General features: G+C 32.9%; 1 protein-coding gene across 1 annotated transcript; it reads left to right on the top strand.

Moving 5' to 3' along the window:
* The first annotated feature begins 383 nt into the window (after positions 1-383).
* On the top strand, positions 384-11316 carry LOC145334216 (cofilin/actin-depolymerizing factor homolog). The gene is made up of 7 exons (XM_080179593.1): positions 384-670; positions 2319-2389; positions 3822-3941; positions 4703-4742; positions 9526-9584; positions 10072-10156; positions 10996-11316. Exons 1-7 carry the CDS (start codon positions 668-670, stop codon positions 11062-11064), a joined length of 447 nt encoding a protein of 148 aa, XP_080035719.1. The 5' UTR covers positions 384-667; the 3' UTR covers positions 11065-11316.
* The last annotated feature ends 6127 nt before the right edge of the window (positions 11317-17443 follow it).

Raw genomic sequence — 17443 nt, 5'->3', positions numbered from 1 at the left:
AGTTTTCTCATGATATTTTTTCCTTTCTCTAACATTGTTTTTCTTTAAAAATAATATTAATTTTTAAATGTAAAGTAAAAAAGCATGTGATGTGATTTTTTATTAGTGAATATTTTCTTTATTTATTATATTGAAAAGCCAAAATTTTGTGGTAAATTTTTGTCGAAGTAGGATTAGTCCGTCTGCCAAGAATGGAAAAGCGCAGATAGTTTCTGCGCATATCATGCTAGTTAATGCGTGTGAATCATCAAAATTGAGGGAGGGGCCGAAGAAGTGGGGGTCTTTAAAAAGGAGAGGCAAAATTCCGATGGAATTAACAAAGAAAAAGAGAAGAAAATAAAAAGATTATTACAGCTTCAATGAAGGTAAAGGGAAAGTGGGGAGAAATAAAGGGTGGAGTGTACAATGATTTGAATGCTTTGCAAAGGGTAGTCAACTTTTTATATACTAACTCACATTTAATGATATTTAGCTTTTATCCTTTGAGGAAATCAGTTCTAGGTTAAATTTATTTAGTTTTAAGCTTTTTATTGATAAGTTTTAACTTAAATTTCAAGGAGAACAAAGTCAGTTTTACCGTTTTAATTTAAAGTTACTTAATAAAGTTGATAATCCAGTTAGAGTGTAACACCGGTAACCAGCAAGTAAGCAACTCAAATCATAAATCATGGTAGGTTTTTATCATTTTACTAAGTAAATTAATCAATTTTGTGTAATAATTTTGACTTTTTCAAATTCTACTTATGTTTCCCCTTCTTTTCATGTTTTAAACATAAAAGTTCGTATTTTTTAGACTTAAAAATTCAATAAAAATTTGTGCTTAAATAGCGTGAAATATAATTAAATTTCTTTATCTTTAGAGATTAGGTAAATTTAATGAATTGTAAATTTCAACAATGTCTATGCAATTTATAAATTCTTTACTAGAAAATTCAAGAATTTTGGGGATTTAATCCATTTTTATGAGTAATTTAATATTTTTGATAAAACTGATGGTTGGCGAATTTTAGTTTATAAGTAGAGTGGTTCCGGTTGAGTAAGATGAGGGTTTGTCCTTAAATTTATTCTTTATATGTTGAAAATACGTTAATTATTTTAATTAATGTCCTTATTTTTTGTCTAATGAAATAAATAGTTAAAACATACATTTCTTTAATTAGCCGGGAGGGATGGGACCTTAGATGTATAAAATGTCAGTATGTCTCTAAATTTCTAATCCTTTCTAATTTTTGTAGGGGGAGGGAGGGGACTTTGTGCTGTCTATTTATACTTGTCCATTAAGCTGTAGAATAACGGTTTTCTTACGTTGGGTTAAGATCTTTGGGGACTATTGAATTTTGATTGGTTGGGTCATGCAATAAATACTATTTGTAATAAACAGAAGGGAAATTCTGTATATTATCATTGGAGGTGCATTAATTTATCTGCCATTGTCTTATCCCTATAGAACATAATTTAGAGCGCTAATGGAAAATTTGTTTTACATCAATAATAACTATGGATGGCAATCCGTTAAATTTTTGGACCGGATTCGGATTCTTGCGGATTCCGAATTCTAGCAATATTTTAATGGGATTTTTACAAAAATAAAAAATAAGTGCTAAATATGTCATAAAAATGTCCTAAAAATTAATGTTCCTGGTGTTCTCTATAATTTACTTCCGAGAATCGAACCAGATTTTAAAAGATAATTATGTATTAAGATGACAATCTTTGCCTTCTAAAAGGGGGAGTTGAAAGAAAAAACTCCGACGCTAATTTTAGCCTACCAATTAAGAATCCTAATCTGCTATTAAAAAACTGATTCCGGATTCGAATTGGCCTGATTCGGATACGGATTGCCAACCCTAATAACACTTTCATGTCTCCTTGGCTTCTCGATCTTCTGATTCTTTCATACAAACAACCTTTTAAATTAATAAAGTAGAATATTTCTTTCCTTCTAATGGTTATTGGTTAGTACTTAGTATTGCCATTGAAAGCTGATTACTTAACATTTCATACACCGAGGGCTGAAGCGTTAAGCTGTTTATTGCACTAGTCCCTAACGTTTCATAATAACATTTTTTTATTCTTTGGGTTAACAATTTTGGGGACTTTGATTGAATTTTGATTGGTTGGTTTATGAAATTAAATGTCTAAACGTTTCAACCACTAATTTTAATATATAGAATGGGTTATTTTGTATATTGGTTGGACAGTACATCCATTTATCGGTCATTGTATTATCCCTTTAGATTCCTGCAATTCATAGGTTTAAAGATTCTTTCGAAAGAAATGACTGCCTTCAATGAAAATAATTTTGAATTTCTTTTCAGTCTTCTGGAGTAGCAGTCAGCGACGAATGCAAAAGTTATTTCGAGGATGTGAAGAAGGGAAAGAAGTACAGGTACAAAATATTATAATTAGCGCAGCCATCATAATATTAGGATGCGTCTTTACGTCGCTTTTACTAGGTGCAATTCTTATTTTTCAATATGCAGAGTTTTATAGGCAGAGCAAAGAATCTTGCTATATTTGTTATTTAAATCAAAATATGGTGCTTTTGATGTTCATCTCGGCTGCGCCCTATTGTTTAGATGCAGTAATTGAAAGGAATCAGAACCGAAAATATCCTAAAAACATCCTAGGACCTTTTAAACCTTCTGTTCTCTGTAATTGTTAATGTTCGTTTGTCCTACTGTTTCAGAGTTTCGCTTTTATGGATGTTTTCAAACTTATTTTTATCTTATGGATATCAAATTCTTCAAGAAATTTACAAGTTTTATGGAAAATAAACTTAAAAATACCCAAATTCTTATCCCCCTACCCTGAGGTGGATCCTTAAAAAAAAATATTCTCTACTCGCTTTTGAGGCAAAATTAATTTTTGTGAAAAATCCTCCAAAATCGCAATAAAAATCTACAAAGATTAAACAAATCTTATGTCAATAACCCTTTTGTGATTTTATTCAATTTTTTGGACGATTTTTCACCAATAATTTTGCCTCACCAGCGAGTAGTCTTAATTGTTTTTTTAAGAATCCACCTCTGTTCTTTCTTTGCTTTTAACATTTGCGCAAAAAGTTTAGTTTTTACTTAAAATATATTTAGGTCAGATTAAAATCTGATACTAAGAGACATTTAACACAATATTAACATGAATTAACAAAATTACATCAAAAAGAAAGCATATTACTCATAGAAACTTTTATAACTCAAATACGTAGGATTTTTATTTTGAATTTATCCTTACATATAACTAAAGGATGTTTTGAGTGGTCTCTTTGTACTAAATAGAAGGATCTTGCTAACAGCTGAACCGATATGAAACTCCATCTTCTTTACTGTGAATCTTCTCATATGAACTTCGTTTAACCTAAATTACACTTGTACCCAAATTTTTTAAAAGTCCTTGTCTGATTGGATTTCTTTCAATATTTGGATGCTTTTATTTAATTGTGATTGTCTTAATTTCAAACTAGCAGTGCCCAAAGTTTTCAGCTTATAATTTTTGTCTACAGAAAGTACCTTTGTATGTCATCTTTAATAAATCAGGAAAGTGGTTTTTGTTTGCAGGGAGGAAGGGGAAATTTGACTGTTAATTCCTCTAGTCCTCAGGGTTTCATAGTGGTTAATGTTTTCTTATTCTTTGGCTTAGCTTTTTTTGGATACTATTGAATTTGTGTTTCATTAAGTTAAGAATCTAAATTTTTTAACAACTAAATGTAATCTACAAATAGGGCAATTTCGGGTATCATTATTGGGGATGTAATTAATCGGCAATTGTCTTATCACTTTAGCTCCCTGGCCTGGTTTGTATGTCAATCCTGTTCTGTTTAGATATGTAGTGTACTACATCAAGGACGAGAAGACCATCCAGGTGGAGTCTCTGGGAGAGAGGGACGCCAGCTACAATGATTTCCTCAAGGACCTCCAGAAGTCCGGAGAAGCAGAATGCAGGTATTGTGTCCTTAACAAAGTAAAGTATCGCAGTGTTAAGCTACAAATTAAGTTTTATTTATTTCTTATATGATGATATATTCTTTAAGTCTTGTTCAGTATATTATTTAGTCCATTGTTTTTGTTTAAAAAAAAACACAAATGTCTTCTGCAGATTAATATTTGTGTAATAATTTCAACTTTTTTTAAAACCAGTGTTTCGGAGCCGGGAGCAGCAACATTTTTGGTGGAGCCGGAGCCGTATTTTTTTGTTAAAAACGGCTCCGGCTCCAGATTGGCTAAAAATGATTTTGTAATATTATAATTTGGCAACGGTCTATTTCCATGTAATTTACTGAAAAACTATTGTTACTTAACAAATAGACACACATCCTTCTACCTTTATATAGCTTTAATCAAATAAAAGCAAAATATTTTATATTATTTATTTTATCAAATTCAATAATGAACAAAAATTGATATTAATTTTAAGGTAGGAGCAGGAGCCGGAGCTGTATTTCCAGATACGGCTCCGCAAAGCCGGAGCTGCATCAAAATTATACGGCTCCGACACCCTGTTTAAAACTAACTAATCTTATCGTAACTACTTATTACCTTTAGCTTTAGGGAGTAGGCAAGGGTTTACAAAGTAATCTCTAAAAATATTAGTTTATCTAGAGAATTTGGCATTAAATTAGTTAAATTAAAAACTTATCTCAATATTCCTCTGTTTTATCAATGCAGGTACTAAAATAATTGAAAATCAAATTATTTTCTTTCAGATATGGACTTTATGATTTCGAGTATGAACATCAATGCCAGGTTTGTTTTGATTGATAGTTACTCTATAGATCCCCTAAATGGGGAGTAAACGAGGATGACAACATCCATAAAAGCTAAGCACTGAAGCGGTAGGACAAACTGACATTAACATTTGTATAGTGTCAGACTCAGAACTGAATAATGAACATATAAATGAATAAGAGTCTAACCAAAATTGTAAGTAAATTTGTTGAAAAACTACTGGATACAGGATAATGTTTATGAACATACTTACATTTTTAGGACTTTATTATAGAGTTGCTTCGCTTATAACAATATACTATGTTGTCCCAGGAATTAATATACCAAAAATCAGATCAATCGGATGATTAGATCACATGAAAATTTGTTGTTAAAAAAGTAAAAAAATCGACATGTTTAAAAGTGACGTACGGACATTCTGGTAATGATTACAGAGTTGCTACGCTTTCCAAATCTTACCTCACTACTAAAGGAATCCCTATGCAAAGTTTGAAATCGATAGGACAATTCTAACATGCCTAAATTAACGAAAAAGGCTATCCGTTACGGACGGACCGACCCTAATTATAGAAAAGCTTCGCTTTTAAAAATATATGAAATGGGGAAAAACTAAAATATAAGGATTACCTACTGAAAACGTGTTTTTATATCTTTTCCCTTTGCGGGGAAAAACTGTGAGAGGAGGATAAAATGAACAAAATCTTAAGTAGGTACCTGAAACTTATTTTTATTTTTTCCTCTCGTTCAGGAGAAAATTAAAGTGGGGGGCACAGTGGAATTTTTGGCGGTTTTGGGGATTTTTTAACTTTACCAGTCACAAATGCCAACAAAAGCTTTAAAATAATGAAAATAAAGTTAAAACCTATCACATACAGTTAATGGCTTGTATAATATAACATATTATGCACATATTATTGTGATTCTGGATACGAAAAATGTCCCCAGAACTAACCTACTCAAATGGTTAAAAATTCAAAATTTCTAATTTAATTCATTTTGGAGAGAAAAGTTTTTTAGCACTGACTTATACCTCAATTATAACTTATTATAACTTTTAGGTCTTATTAAGGTGATTACGATTAATATACATAGTTTTTCAACAATATCATACAGGGCTCGGCAACCGCGCGTCAGCCGTGTCTAAGCCACAAATTTAGATCCATTTTGATGTTTTAAAAAAATTTCTTTATAAGAGGGAATGCCAAGTTGGGTCATGTTTAAACTTTTAGTTGATTTTTAAAATTGTAAAGGGTTTTCCTGAGGCATACAGGCTGCCGAGCCCTGTTATGCCATGAAAATAGAAAAAAATAGGTGATGTTGTTTATGATTTTACTTACGTTCTCAAATCGATAAACTGATTATAATTCATGGTGTTTATAGTAAGAATATTCTTCAAATCAAATGAATCTACTTTAAATTAAGTGCTAGTGGCTGCGCCCCTGGAGTCAAGGGGCTTTGTATTAAAAAAGACAGAGAAGGGCTAGAAAAATACCCTAAAGTCTTAAATCTAAAAATGAAATAGCATAAAACCAACACGGTACTAATCAAGAGAACCTAATTTCAGTATTTATTGAGATCTTAAGCTTCAGACAAAAAAACTTTAGGTTATATTATAGGATATCTAAAAGTGTTGTTCTAGATCATACTATCAATAACAAAAACTATTATAGCTTTTGTATATTATTATGATTTCTACCTAACGTTTTTTTTATACATATATATGACTTTTTAAACATCTTAAAAAATATAACATATCAGTCCGTAACGCCATAGAAGAAATGTGATTTTCACAGCTGTAGTGAAGATTTATATACATTATTTTGTCCGTTTATCTGTTGGTCATTCTTCAAAAGACATAAGTCTCATTTTTTAGAGGTTTTGTGATTTTTTTGAGTTTTTCCATAATCTCTCTCTCTCTTTCTTTTGTTATGACTGACAACTGAACAACTGCTCCACCACCCCATTTTGCCCGTTTGTATATTCCAATTTTTTTGTGCCTTGCTACTTGATATTGGATATTGTCATTCTTGTTATATTGTAAACTTTTAAAATTTTTCAAATCTTTTAAATGTTAAGAATATAAAAATATTGAGGTAATAAAGTAAATAAAAGTAGATTATAAGATTAATTCCATTACATTTAGAGACCAATAGCACTTGATAGTTGAAAATTTTACCTTTAATTTTATTAAATATTTTACACAGAGCTATATAAGAACAGACTGACAAAAAATGCAGAAAAAAGCTAGTTTGTCAGGCTTAGAAACCATGTATACCATAACAATTTCAGATAGGCAGGCAGCATGACCTTCATGTATATATATTGAGCTTGGCTCCAAAAAGTATCATATAAAAATTATTCTAAACCTATTAAGACTAGCACAAAAATTTTATCTAATTGTCAAGCCATTTTATGAAAGATGACCGCTAGAGCATTACAGACATACTGACGTACCAATCAAGATATAGATATGAGGAAAATTATTATTATATAAAAATCAGCTGTTTATTTAAAATAACAGCCGAGTAAATGAAATTTTTAAAATACAAATCAATTGTCTGTCAGAGAATTAACAATAGACTGACAGACTAATTTTATTATAAACTGGCTGCTCATTAGTGTAGGGAATATTCACATTCATTTTCAGATGTCTCTTGAATAGCTACTGAGAAATTCATGTTTTCGCTGATTGAGTTCTTCATTTTAAGAAAGATTTGCATAGGTCCTAGGAAGGTTTTAAGGTATTTTTTAAACCTCTTCTCACTCCTTTAATACAGAGCCATTAATTGATAGGGATGCAGCCTCTAGTAAAATATATATATTATATTAAACGCTTTCAAAGATGGTATTTTGACTTTATAATAGCACTTGATATATATAAATAAGATTAAAAATTGTCCATTTTTAAAGCTAATTTACCATTTTGGGGCTACGAGGTGCCAAAAGTTATGAACTAATCTTGAATTATGAATACTTGAATTTAATCAGGGCCTAAATAACTTTTGGCACCTCGTAGCCCCAAGTTAGAAAAACCTTTAAACGTAAAAAATACATGTTATTTTAAGATGCAATTTGAGGTGTTCTTGGATTTTAAATTACAGATTTATGACAACTCTTCTTATTTTTCTTGGCATTTTGAAGTAGAAACATCTGTCTATATCAATGAAATATTGTTACATATCATTTAATCAGATTTTTGCACCAATTTATTCTAGGATAAAGTAGGAAAAGCAATGTATGATGATTTTAATGAAAAAATTCACTTTTTAAAAATATTCCTTTGACCACGTTCAGCAAAACGGCTGTATTTTGCCTAATTTTGTAGTATATAAAAAAATCTGTTGTATGGCAACTTTTGAATGGTAATACTAGCCTTTGGGACATTTAACTCAAATTTGAGGAAATTTAAAAAATGACCAAAAATCCTACTGTGGGGGGGGGGGGGTTAATACTTTTGATACACCCTTGATGCAAACGTACTTATGTTCTGCTTATTTAGAAATTAAGCTAAACAGATTAAGTTTGCAAGATTAATATTGTATCTCTCTATCCCTTATACTTTATTATAAAGTTTAAGATCATTATGGTACAAACATTTTGTTTTAGTACAAAATCTTCTATGAAAAACAATAAAATACTCTCTACTTAAATACAGTGTTTTTTTATGAGAACTTTTTTGAAAGCAATTTTACCCTACTTATAGCTATCAGAATTTAATGATTAATGGCTTATTTTCTTCGTTGTTTAAGGGAAATTATTAAACAACCAAAAAAAATTACAGTTTTTGTTGAAAAAGTACAGTAAAGTTGAAAATTAAAAACTTAGGTGACAACATCTAAAAATGGTTTTAGCGCATTTTTCTTATGCTCAAAATTGGATTTTCAGTAGTCGACTTTGGGGGGCCAGTACTTTCTCCCTGATTGAGATATGGCCTTCAAACTTTGACCTATTCTAGTACATGTCCCTAATAGTATCTGTATAAATTTATATCTCTATATCTCAACTTTGAAGCGTTTTGCAGCCATTCTTGCAAAAAGTAGAATATTTGAACATAAGAAAAATGCGCTAAAACCATTTTTAGATGTTGACACCTAAGTTTTTAATTTTCAACTTTACTGTTCTTTTTCAACAAAAACTGTAATTTTTTTTGGTTGTTTCATAATTTCCCTTAAAAAACGAAGAAAATAAGCCATTAATCATTAAATTCTGATAACTATAAGTGGGGTAAAATTGCTTTCAAAAAAGTTCTCATAAAAAAACACACTGTAGGTGCTGAAATTGCACGATATAATTCTATCGAAAATCCTTTTTACTATTTTCTATAATGCTTGTGTAAGACAGACAATTTATAAAGTTTAATTATCCATGGTTTCATTTCCTGTATTTAATGATCGGTAGTTCTTTTCTCTAATTTTGGGTGTATGTTAGTGGGACACATGCCTTACTCTCACGAGATTTAGGTTGAATTAAGTAAGGTTAGGTAAAAACTTTTAATTGTATATTTTTCACGTGAATTTTCAATTTTTATTTTATAATTTCCATGATTCTATAGGGATAAGAAAAAAATTGAAGTACAACATTCCCAATTATAATACACAGAAATGCCCCTTTTGTACAATACATAACATAGAGGTTGAAACGTTTGGACACTTAACTTAATGAACCAACCAATCAAAATTACTTAAGCAAACTTCTAAGAAAAGTCCCTATAAAACTTTGGGGACTATTATAATAAACAGCTCATTGTACCCCGTCTCCGATTTTATCTCTACATTAGCTAACTCATATTTTTTATTTTCAGGGTACAACTGAATCTAGCTTGAAGCAGAAATTGTTCCTGATGTCCTGGTGCCCAGACAGGTAGGTTAACCAACCAGGGATTAAAAGGGACAAGACAATGGCCGATAAAATAATGTACATCTTAATGATATACAAAATTACCCCTTCTATAGATTACAATTAAGGATTTAAACGTTTGTACACTCAACTTTCTGAATCCATCAAAATTTATTAAAATTCCTCAAAATTGTTATGCCAAAACTTTTGGGACTAGTTTAATAAACGCCAAATGTCCCCTCCCTCCCTGTATGTTAACTCTAAAGCTGTCTTCCGGGATAGGTTGAGCAACCAAACACAATCATTGTTAAAATATTTATAAATTAAAATCTCATTAATTTAGAATAAGAAATATTCTAATTTTAACTGAACTTTTTTTACTCTGGGCCGCATCGAAAGTTTTTTATATATTGTTATTTTTAGTACCTACCTATCTACTAAAGTAATTTTAAATATTGCGTTTTTTTGTCACGTGACATAAGATCCTTGAAATAAATTTAAATAATTTCAGTGCCAAGATTAAGAAGAAAATGTTGTACTCCTCCTCTTTTGATGCTATCAAGAAGGCTTTAGTCGGTGTACACAAGTATATCCAGGTAATTTTAGTCTCCCCTCTTGGGGGGGGGGGGGGGGGGTCTCTATCATAAACTCAAATGCCTAATTGAGTACTGATATCAACGGATTCATAATGCATTTAATTTAATCTTTAATGATTCGCAAGTCAAGTTTTACATCAGTTGGGACATTTTAACACGTAGCTCCATAACTAAACGTAGCAGAGGAATCAATCTTATATTTCCAACAAAAAAAATTCCTAGCGGTTCTAACGATATGCGTAACATTTTTCTACTATTAACACAAGCCGCGCAATTTCAATTTTAAAAATGTCCGCATTTTTTTTTACACCTTTTATAACTGTCCCTGTCTATTGTTTTATGTCTTCTTTTTAATGCAAGAATCCAATAATAGTTAGGTTTATTGGATTATAACTGATTAACTTCTACAATATTTCTTGTATCACAAGCAATTTTTTTAATAATAGGATTAGTATTTATTTTAAACATTGTATTTTTACTTGTAATCAAGGTGGGTAGTTAAGGTTTTTTTAAAGAAGGTAATATGATTAGTGAAATGTCCTTTGGATTTTTAGGTCAATTTCTCATTTCATTTATTTTCTACTAGCGGCTACGCCCTTTGATGATTCTAGCGGTTCTAATCTTTTTTTATTTGGATGATTTCTCTTGTCAGGGTGGTAGTATCTACCCTCCCTCCCCCAAAATAGTTATGAATCCTCCAAAGATCTTTGAGAAGCTACATATCAGTCTAGCGGTTAGAAACTGCTATAATGGGAATGGACATATTTGTTCTTATTGATAAAAGAATAACCCTAAAGTGTTTTTTTGGACTTTCAATTGATCTACATTTTATATTTCAGGCCACTGACTTGAGCGAGGCTTCCGAGGAGAGTGTGGAGAGACAGCTCAGATCTACCGACAGAGTTTAAGACCAATCTACATCCCAATCTTCCTCCCCCCAATACAACACACAGCTGTCGCGCTTCGGTGTAAAAGGGTCTGGAAAAAAAATCCACCAACTTTTTCCCGGATTTTTAAAAAATCATGTCAAAATTTTCTAGACTTGTTTTTGTAATCATTTGTACCAATTAACATATTTATTACTTCGCATTTTATATATAATCATTATATTGGGGTAATTAAAACAAAATTAACTCTTAGATTTAGTTTCTTACCGGTTTTCTACTTCTCTCTCTCTTTATTTTTATTATCAAATGATTCTATTTTAATTTTGCGTAGAAAATTATTAATTTATCTGCATTTAACATAGTGATATTGTATTTAATCCAACATGTCATTTTTCTATCGGTGATAATTATTTTTGAAATGTAAAAAAAGCATTAATCATTACTTATTACTCTATGCATATGTAAGGAACGGATTTTCTTCAAATAGATTTATTTGCAGACAAAAAAATGTGTTTTTAAAAGCTAAGCTTTGCTTTCTATAATTAGGATTAGTCCGTCTCTTCATGAGCTCTGTTCGTAAATTTAGACATGTTAATGTTTGTTAGTGTTCTGTTGTCTGGCTAGCTCTAAGCCTTAGCTTACTCCTTATGCTAAATTAATAACTGCCCTTTCGTACCTTTTGTACAATTTCTAAAAGGATTAGCAATCAAAATCTGCATGATTTTGTTTTTCACTTGAAGATTCGGATTGTTAATTTTTATGACTTTTGTAGCACTCAAAAAAAAAATCATATACATGGGCAGAAAATGACTTAAGTATTTTATTTACTTCAGGTGGAATGGCCGACTGGCATTCGAAGTTTTTTGTTGCATTTCTTTTTTCAGTAACTTTTAATGCTGATTTCACTTTTCACGCTTACTTAGGATAAAAATTGGCAACTTTAGGGGTTAAAATATTTTAAAGGGGTAGTTTCACGATAGGCATTTGAACCTAATTTAGTGAACCGCCTGTTTTTTCTGGTTAATTGGTTAAACTACATTTATATGGCATATATTTGAAAGAAATTCCATTTACTACCACGTAGTTTTTAAAATATCTCTACTTTAAAATCTTCTTTTAAAATTGCATATAAGGTGAGGCGGGGCTGAACCGGTAATTTTTTCGGTTTTTTGAAGAAAAAAATGGGGTAAATAATAATATTCTTAAATGTGACCAAGACCATTAGAAAGCTTACGGAAAAGACTATCAGGTCCTAAAAGGATGTTATCCTAGGACTTTTAGAAGTTTGTCATAATTGGACTCTAAGAAATTACCGACCAATGCCCCACGGTGGGGCATTACGGGTAACGTCTTTTCAACCTAAAAAAAAATCGATGAAAAACGGCCAGTCAAACATAAATAATCATTATTAATATAGGTTATAGGGATTAACCACAAAAATTTTCATAAGGATCGGACTATTCCTACTATGTCAAAAATAATTTTTTTTTAAGACTAAAAATTTCGATTTTCTTTCTCACAAAAATTTTCTTTAAAAATAAATATATTTTTTTTTATATATATAAAAACCTGTTCTATTCAGTTTTTGGCCTAGTTCTTGAAAAGCCCATATTGAATTTTAGATTTTATTTAAGAAAACCTGAAAATTTATCTTAAAACTCGAATTTGAATTTTTTTTTTCGACGTTACTGAAAAATACCTCGCGCGTACTTTGGTCATTTTTGAATAAAATATTAACTCAACATTTAAGCTCTCAACGGATTTTGAAAGAGCGGGCAATTCTTAGTTCAAAAGGTTTCTACGGGTCAGTTCTAGGTCTTACCAATTTTTGTGTAGGTCGATCTTTATTCACCTAGGTAAGACTTTGAGACCCAAAAAGTACCCTTAAAATTCATCTCACAAAAATTCCATTTTATACTTTTTTGTAGGCAATTTAATAATGGACAAATTTGATTTTATGTTGTTTTTTTTTGTCAGTCGATAAGTACATGGAGAAAAATGTCATTTTCTGAGAGTGGGTAAAAATTACCGGTAATGCCCCTTACCGGTTAATGCCCCGCTTGACCCTATCTCAAAAAGACTATTTTCAAGTCTTGATATTTTCAAAACTATTTAAATACTTTCAAATATATGCCATATAAATATAGTTAAACTCTAACTAGCAAAAAATATGCGGTATACTAAAGTTTAAATGCATTTCGTGAAACTACCCCTTTAAAGTCCTTTAAAAATTTGCTAGAATCCAAAAATCTGCAAATAATAAAACAAGAATCCGCAATGTACGGAATAATCCGCACATTTGGATACTAATGGAACAGTCGGGCCATAACATTGGTTACAAATTAGGGTTGGCAATTTTTGGCACCGATTCTTTCTAAAAAAACTTTTCCTTTTGCAAATTTCAAGATAAGATGTCTAGATTTTTTGAATTTCAAAATTTTTGCAGGTATGGAAGGGACCAGGGGCGTCTAAGCTTTTTATATGGGGGTAGGGTAGATATACCACACTTTTCTGGGATCTTGCTGAGTCAAGTATCAACTGTTGGGAATATCAAAGGATGACTCCATGCAAAATTTGAGCCGGATCCGGCCAAAACCGGCCGTGAATTTTATGAAAAACCGTTTTTTTCCGGTTTTTAGGGGTTATCTTTAAATCGATTCAGCTGGAGCAAAACCGGTTAAAGGTACAAAAAATTTTACTTCACATGAAATTTAGCTAATGCAATTGCCTACAAAAATGTACTTCATCATCAACTTGATTGGACAACTCTTTCCCCTCCTAAATGTCCATTAAAACCTCGGAAACGGCAAAAATCGCCAAAAATCACGCCTTCGGCGGCAAATAACGGCTAAACGGTAAGCCGGAGGCGAATGAAACATAAATAAAGAAATGTCTGCCTCAAAAAGTTGTTCAACATCAAAGAGATGCTTGAAGTCTCTAAAATGACTCCTTCCCCTCCTTTAAGGGGAAAAACTGAAAAAACGTGATTTTCAAAAAAATGCCCACTTCGTGGGTGTGGGGGGCACTGAACCCGTCACCCCAGGGTCACCAAATATAAAGTCTAGGCGGCCCACAATGCTGAATTTTCACCAAGTGAAAGTCTTGTGTCATTATCTCTTATAAGAAAAAAGTTATCAATTAATTAAAATTTCAAATTGTGATATTTTGATGGATTTCTTTGATGAAATGACAGGCCGGTCAATTTTTAGGCCATTTTTTGCGGTTTTTGGGCCGTCACGCCCAAACGGTTTGAGATAATCTCACGGGACCTTTTGCCCAACCTAAGTCTGGTTATTTGTAAGGTCTATGAAAAAAAAAATCCCGGATTGGATGAAGCACGACGTCGCTGCGTGCCGTCAAAAATCGCTGGTCGGCTCATTTTGCCCCCTCAAACCCTCACCTCGTGCCATTTTTCTGTGTAAAGATTATAATTATAATCTTTTGCGTAAGTCTGTTTTTTTTCCCTAGATGTTGAACAACTTTTTGAGGCAGACATTTCTTTATTTATGTTTCATTCGCCTCCGGCTTACCGTTTAGCTGTTATTTGCCGCCGAAGGCGTGATTTTTGCCGTTTCCGAGGTTTTAATGGACATTTAGGAGGGGAAAGAGTTGTCCAATCAAGTTGATGATGAAGTACATTTTTGTAGGCAATTGCATTGGCTAAATTTCATGTGAAGTAAAATTTTTTGTACCTCTAACCGGTTTTGCTCCAGCTGAATCGATTTACAGATACCCCCTAAAAACCGGAAAAAAACGGTTTTTCATAAAATTCACGGCCGGTTTTGGCCGGATCCGGCTCAAATTTTGCATGGAGTCATCCTTTGATATTCCCAACAGTTGATACTTGACTCAGCAAGATCCCAGAAAAGTGTGGTATATCTAGGGTAGGGGTAATTTGTTCTTTTGGGTTTTTTTTATCCACCCCCCAAAAAAAAATTTTACCCCGGGTGTAAAATTTGCTTTAGGGGGGGGCGGTAATTAACCCCCCTAAAATCTGTTGGCAGGGGTAACTTTTTTTATCCCCCCCAAAAAAAATTTACCCTCGGGGTAAAATTTTTTGGGAGGGTAATTTGATAATGTATTAAGCATGAAAACTATAATTTTTTACTATTGGCAATGTATTTATATATTAAATTAAAGAAACCTTTGAAAATGTTTTAATTGTTTGATAAAAAATATCATATGTAAACTGCTGATTCCCTCCTAGTGCATATTAATAAAAATTTATTTATGATTATTTTAGGTTAGGTTAAGTACAAGATTATCTTGCATATAGACAGTTTTCCGTAAATAGTAAAATTAAAAAGGTTTGATTTAAGTTCTGCTGGCTTTAAATACCCCATAGACATACTATATGTAGATTACGCTTCTGACCCGATTTTTCGTCAAATCTTAACAGAAACATTATTAGCAGACGATAGTATTGTTTACTTTCGACTCAAGCTGAGGTGGATTCTTTAAAATAAAATAGACTTGCCACTCGATGGTGAGGCAAAATTATTTTTGTGAATAATCATCCAAAAGCTCATTAAAAATCTACAAAAATTAAACAAAATCATATGTAAATAACCATTGTATGATTTTATTTAATTTTTGTAGATTTTTAATATTTGAGGATTTTTCACAAAAATAATTTTGGCTCACCAGCGAGTAGCGAGCCTAATTTTTTTAAGAATCCACCTCTGTTTGAAGCTTTCTCATTTATGACGAAATTTTTGAGCAAGTAAGTTTGATTCAGTAAAGCTTTCTACTAAGAAATTATATTGTTTACAGCTAACTTTTAAATATGTATGAATCAAATGAAAAAAAAAACATGCATTTGTAATGAAATGTGTACACAATTTCAACCAATGAGATTTAATGTAGGTTCCGATGGGATTTTCCTATTGGCTCAATCAGACATTACCTCTCTTTTCTTACTACACACCCCTCCTTAACCGAACTTTAGTTTAAAAAAATTTCCCAAACATTCGGACAATTGGGCGTTCAAATAGGACCTAGTGGTAGTTAGAATCAGTTGAGAACAAAATCCCAGCCGTTCCTTCTTGCCAGATATCGCCATTTTAAGATTTTTAGTAAAATTGCACTAAATATCCAAATACAAACTTAAATCTTCTTTAAATTTTTCAGTATAATTTTAGTGAGACAGTCCCAAAACAGAGTATCTTTGCTCCTGTGGCCAAACTGACTGCCTGGTGTCCCTAACAGAGAGTGCCTTTATGTGTAAACACAAGTAGGGATTCAAACCCATTCCCAAAACTAACTAATGTGGAATAGCTGGTTATTACAACATTAGGTTAGTATTTTCACCACTAACAGATGAAAGGCAAGGCCAATCCTAACCAGAAACCCGATCATTCACCCACGGGCCCCAGTGAAGCACCTTGGAGATCTACTTGTTTTCTGGGGTGTTGTTCACCTGCACCTATGGATTGGGCAGGTTGAGACCCAATGGTGCCCTCAGACTCCCATGAACCCTGCCATTTGGGCAAAGCTCAGAGTGATGTCACACACCTGGCTTGTGCCCTGTCCATGAGATGCTTCCATGCCAATCACAGATCAGCACAGCCGCCATGGAAGAATAGCTGCAGGTGGTGGGCCGCATACCTTTGCTCAAGATGCAAGTTAGCACTACCCTGATCTTGATCCTCCAGGAGATCATGGTAGTGTGCATCTTGAACTATGCCCTGAGCCTGGGAGGGTTCTTTCTGAGGGAGTTGGGGGACACCATTACTGTTTGACAAACCCGAGCTGATGGCATGTATCAATAGGGAGAGTAGCCATGGTCGCCCCCATTCACATTAAGCAATGCATGAAATGGGGACACAGTTACTGTTTGAAACTATCCATGGTGAAATAGCTGTATATTACATTATTGGGATCAGGCAATGCATGCACCTTTAGATACCTTCTAGCTGTTGTTGGTGATCAGCAGGTTCAGCTCCTTGTTAAAGTTTTACCTGGGGTCCCCTGCACTGGAAAGTTAGGCCTGGTCTTGACCACCATCTCTCTCCTGGGGGGCCGTTTGATGCAGTCGCACCTCCTGGAGACACATTGAACACTATGGGGGTGTACAACTTAAAATAGCCCCTGTTCAGTTTTACCTTTTGAGGGGACCAGGCCCCTATCTTGATGGGAATGGCCAAGAATGTCACGCTACCCATATCCTGGTCATCAGTCAGCTCTGAACAGGTGCTCCTTGACCTCATGAAAGTCGATGGGGACAAGGGCTGTGGCCCCATGAAAGCTGCCCTGGCCAGACAGTTGATTTTACAGCTAGAGGGCTTCTTGTCTTTAGCAGCTGTTTGTGGGAGGGGCTCTGGGCCTTCCCCAGGCTTGGCAGGGCTGTGACCTTAATGTGAGTGGGGGCGACCATGGCTACTCTCCCTATTGATCCATA

This window comes from Acartia tonsa, chromosome 12 (genome assembly GCF_053477335.1).
Source record: "Acartia tonsa isolate MP-2025a chromosome 12, ASM5347733v1, whole genome shotgun sequence".
Lineage (NCBI taxonomy): Eukaryota > Metazoa > Arthropoda > Copepoda > Calanoida > Acartiidae > Acartia > Acartia tonsa.
Note: the sequence above shows the minus strand (reverse complement) of the source record. Positions and strands in the feature narration are given on the sequence as shown.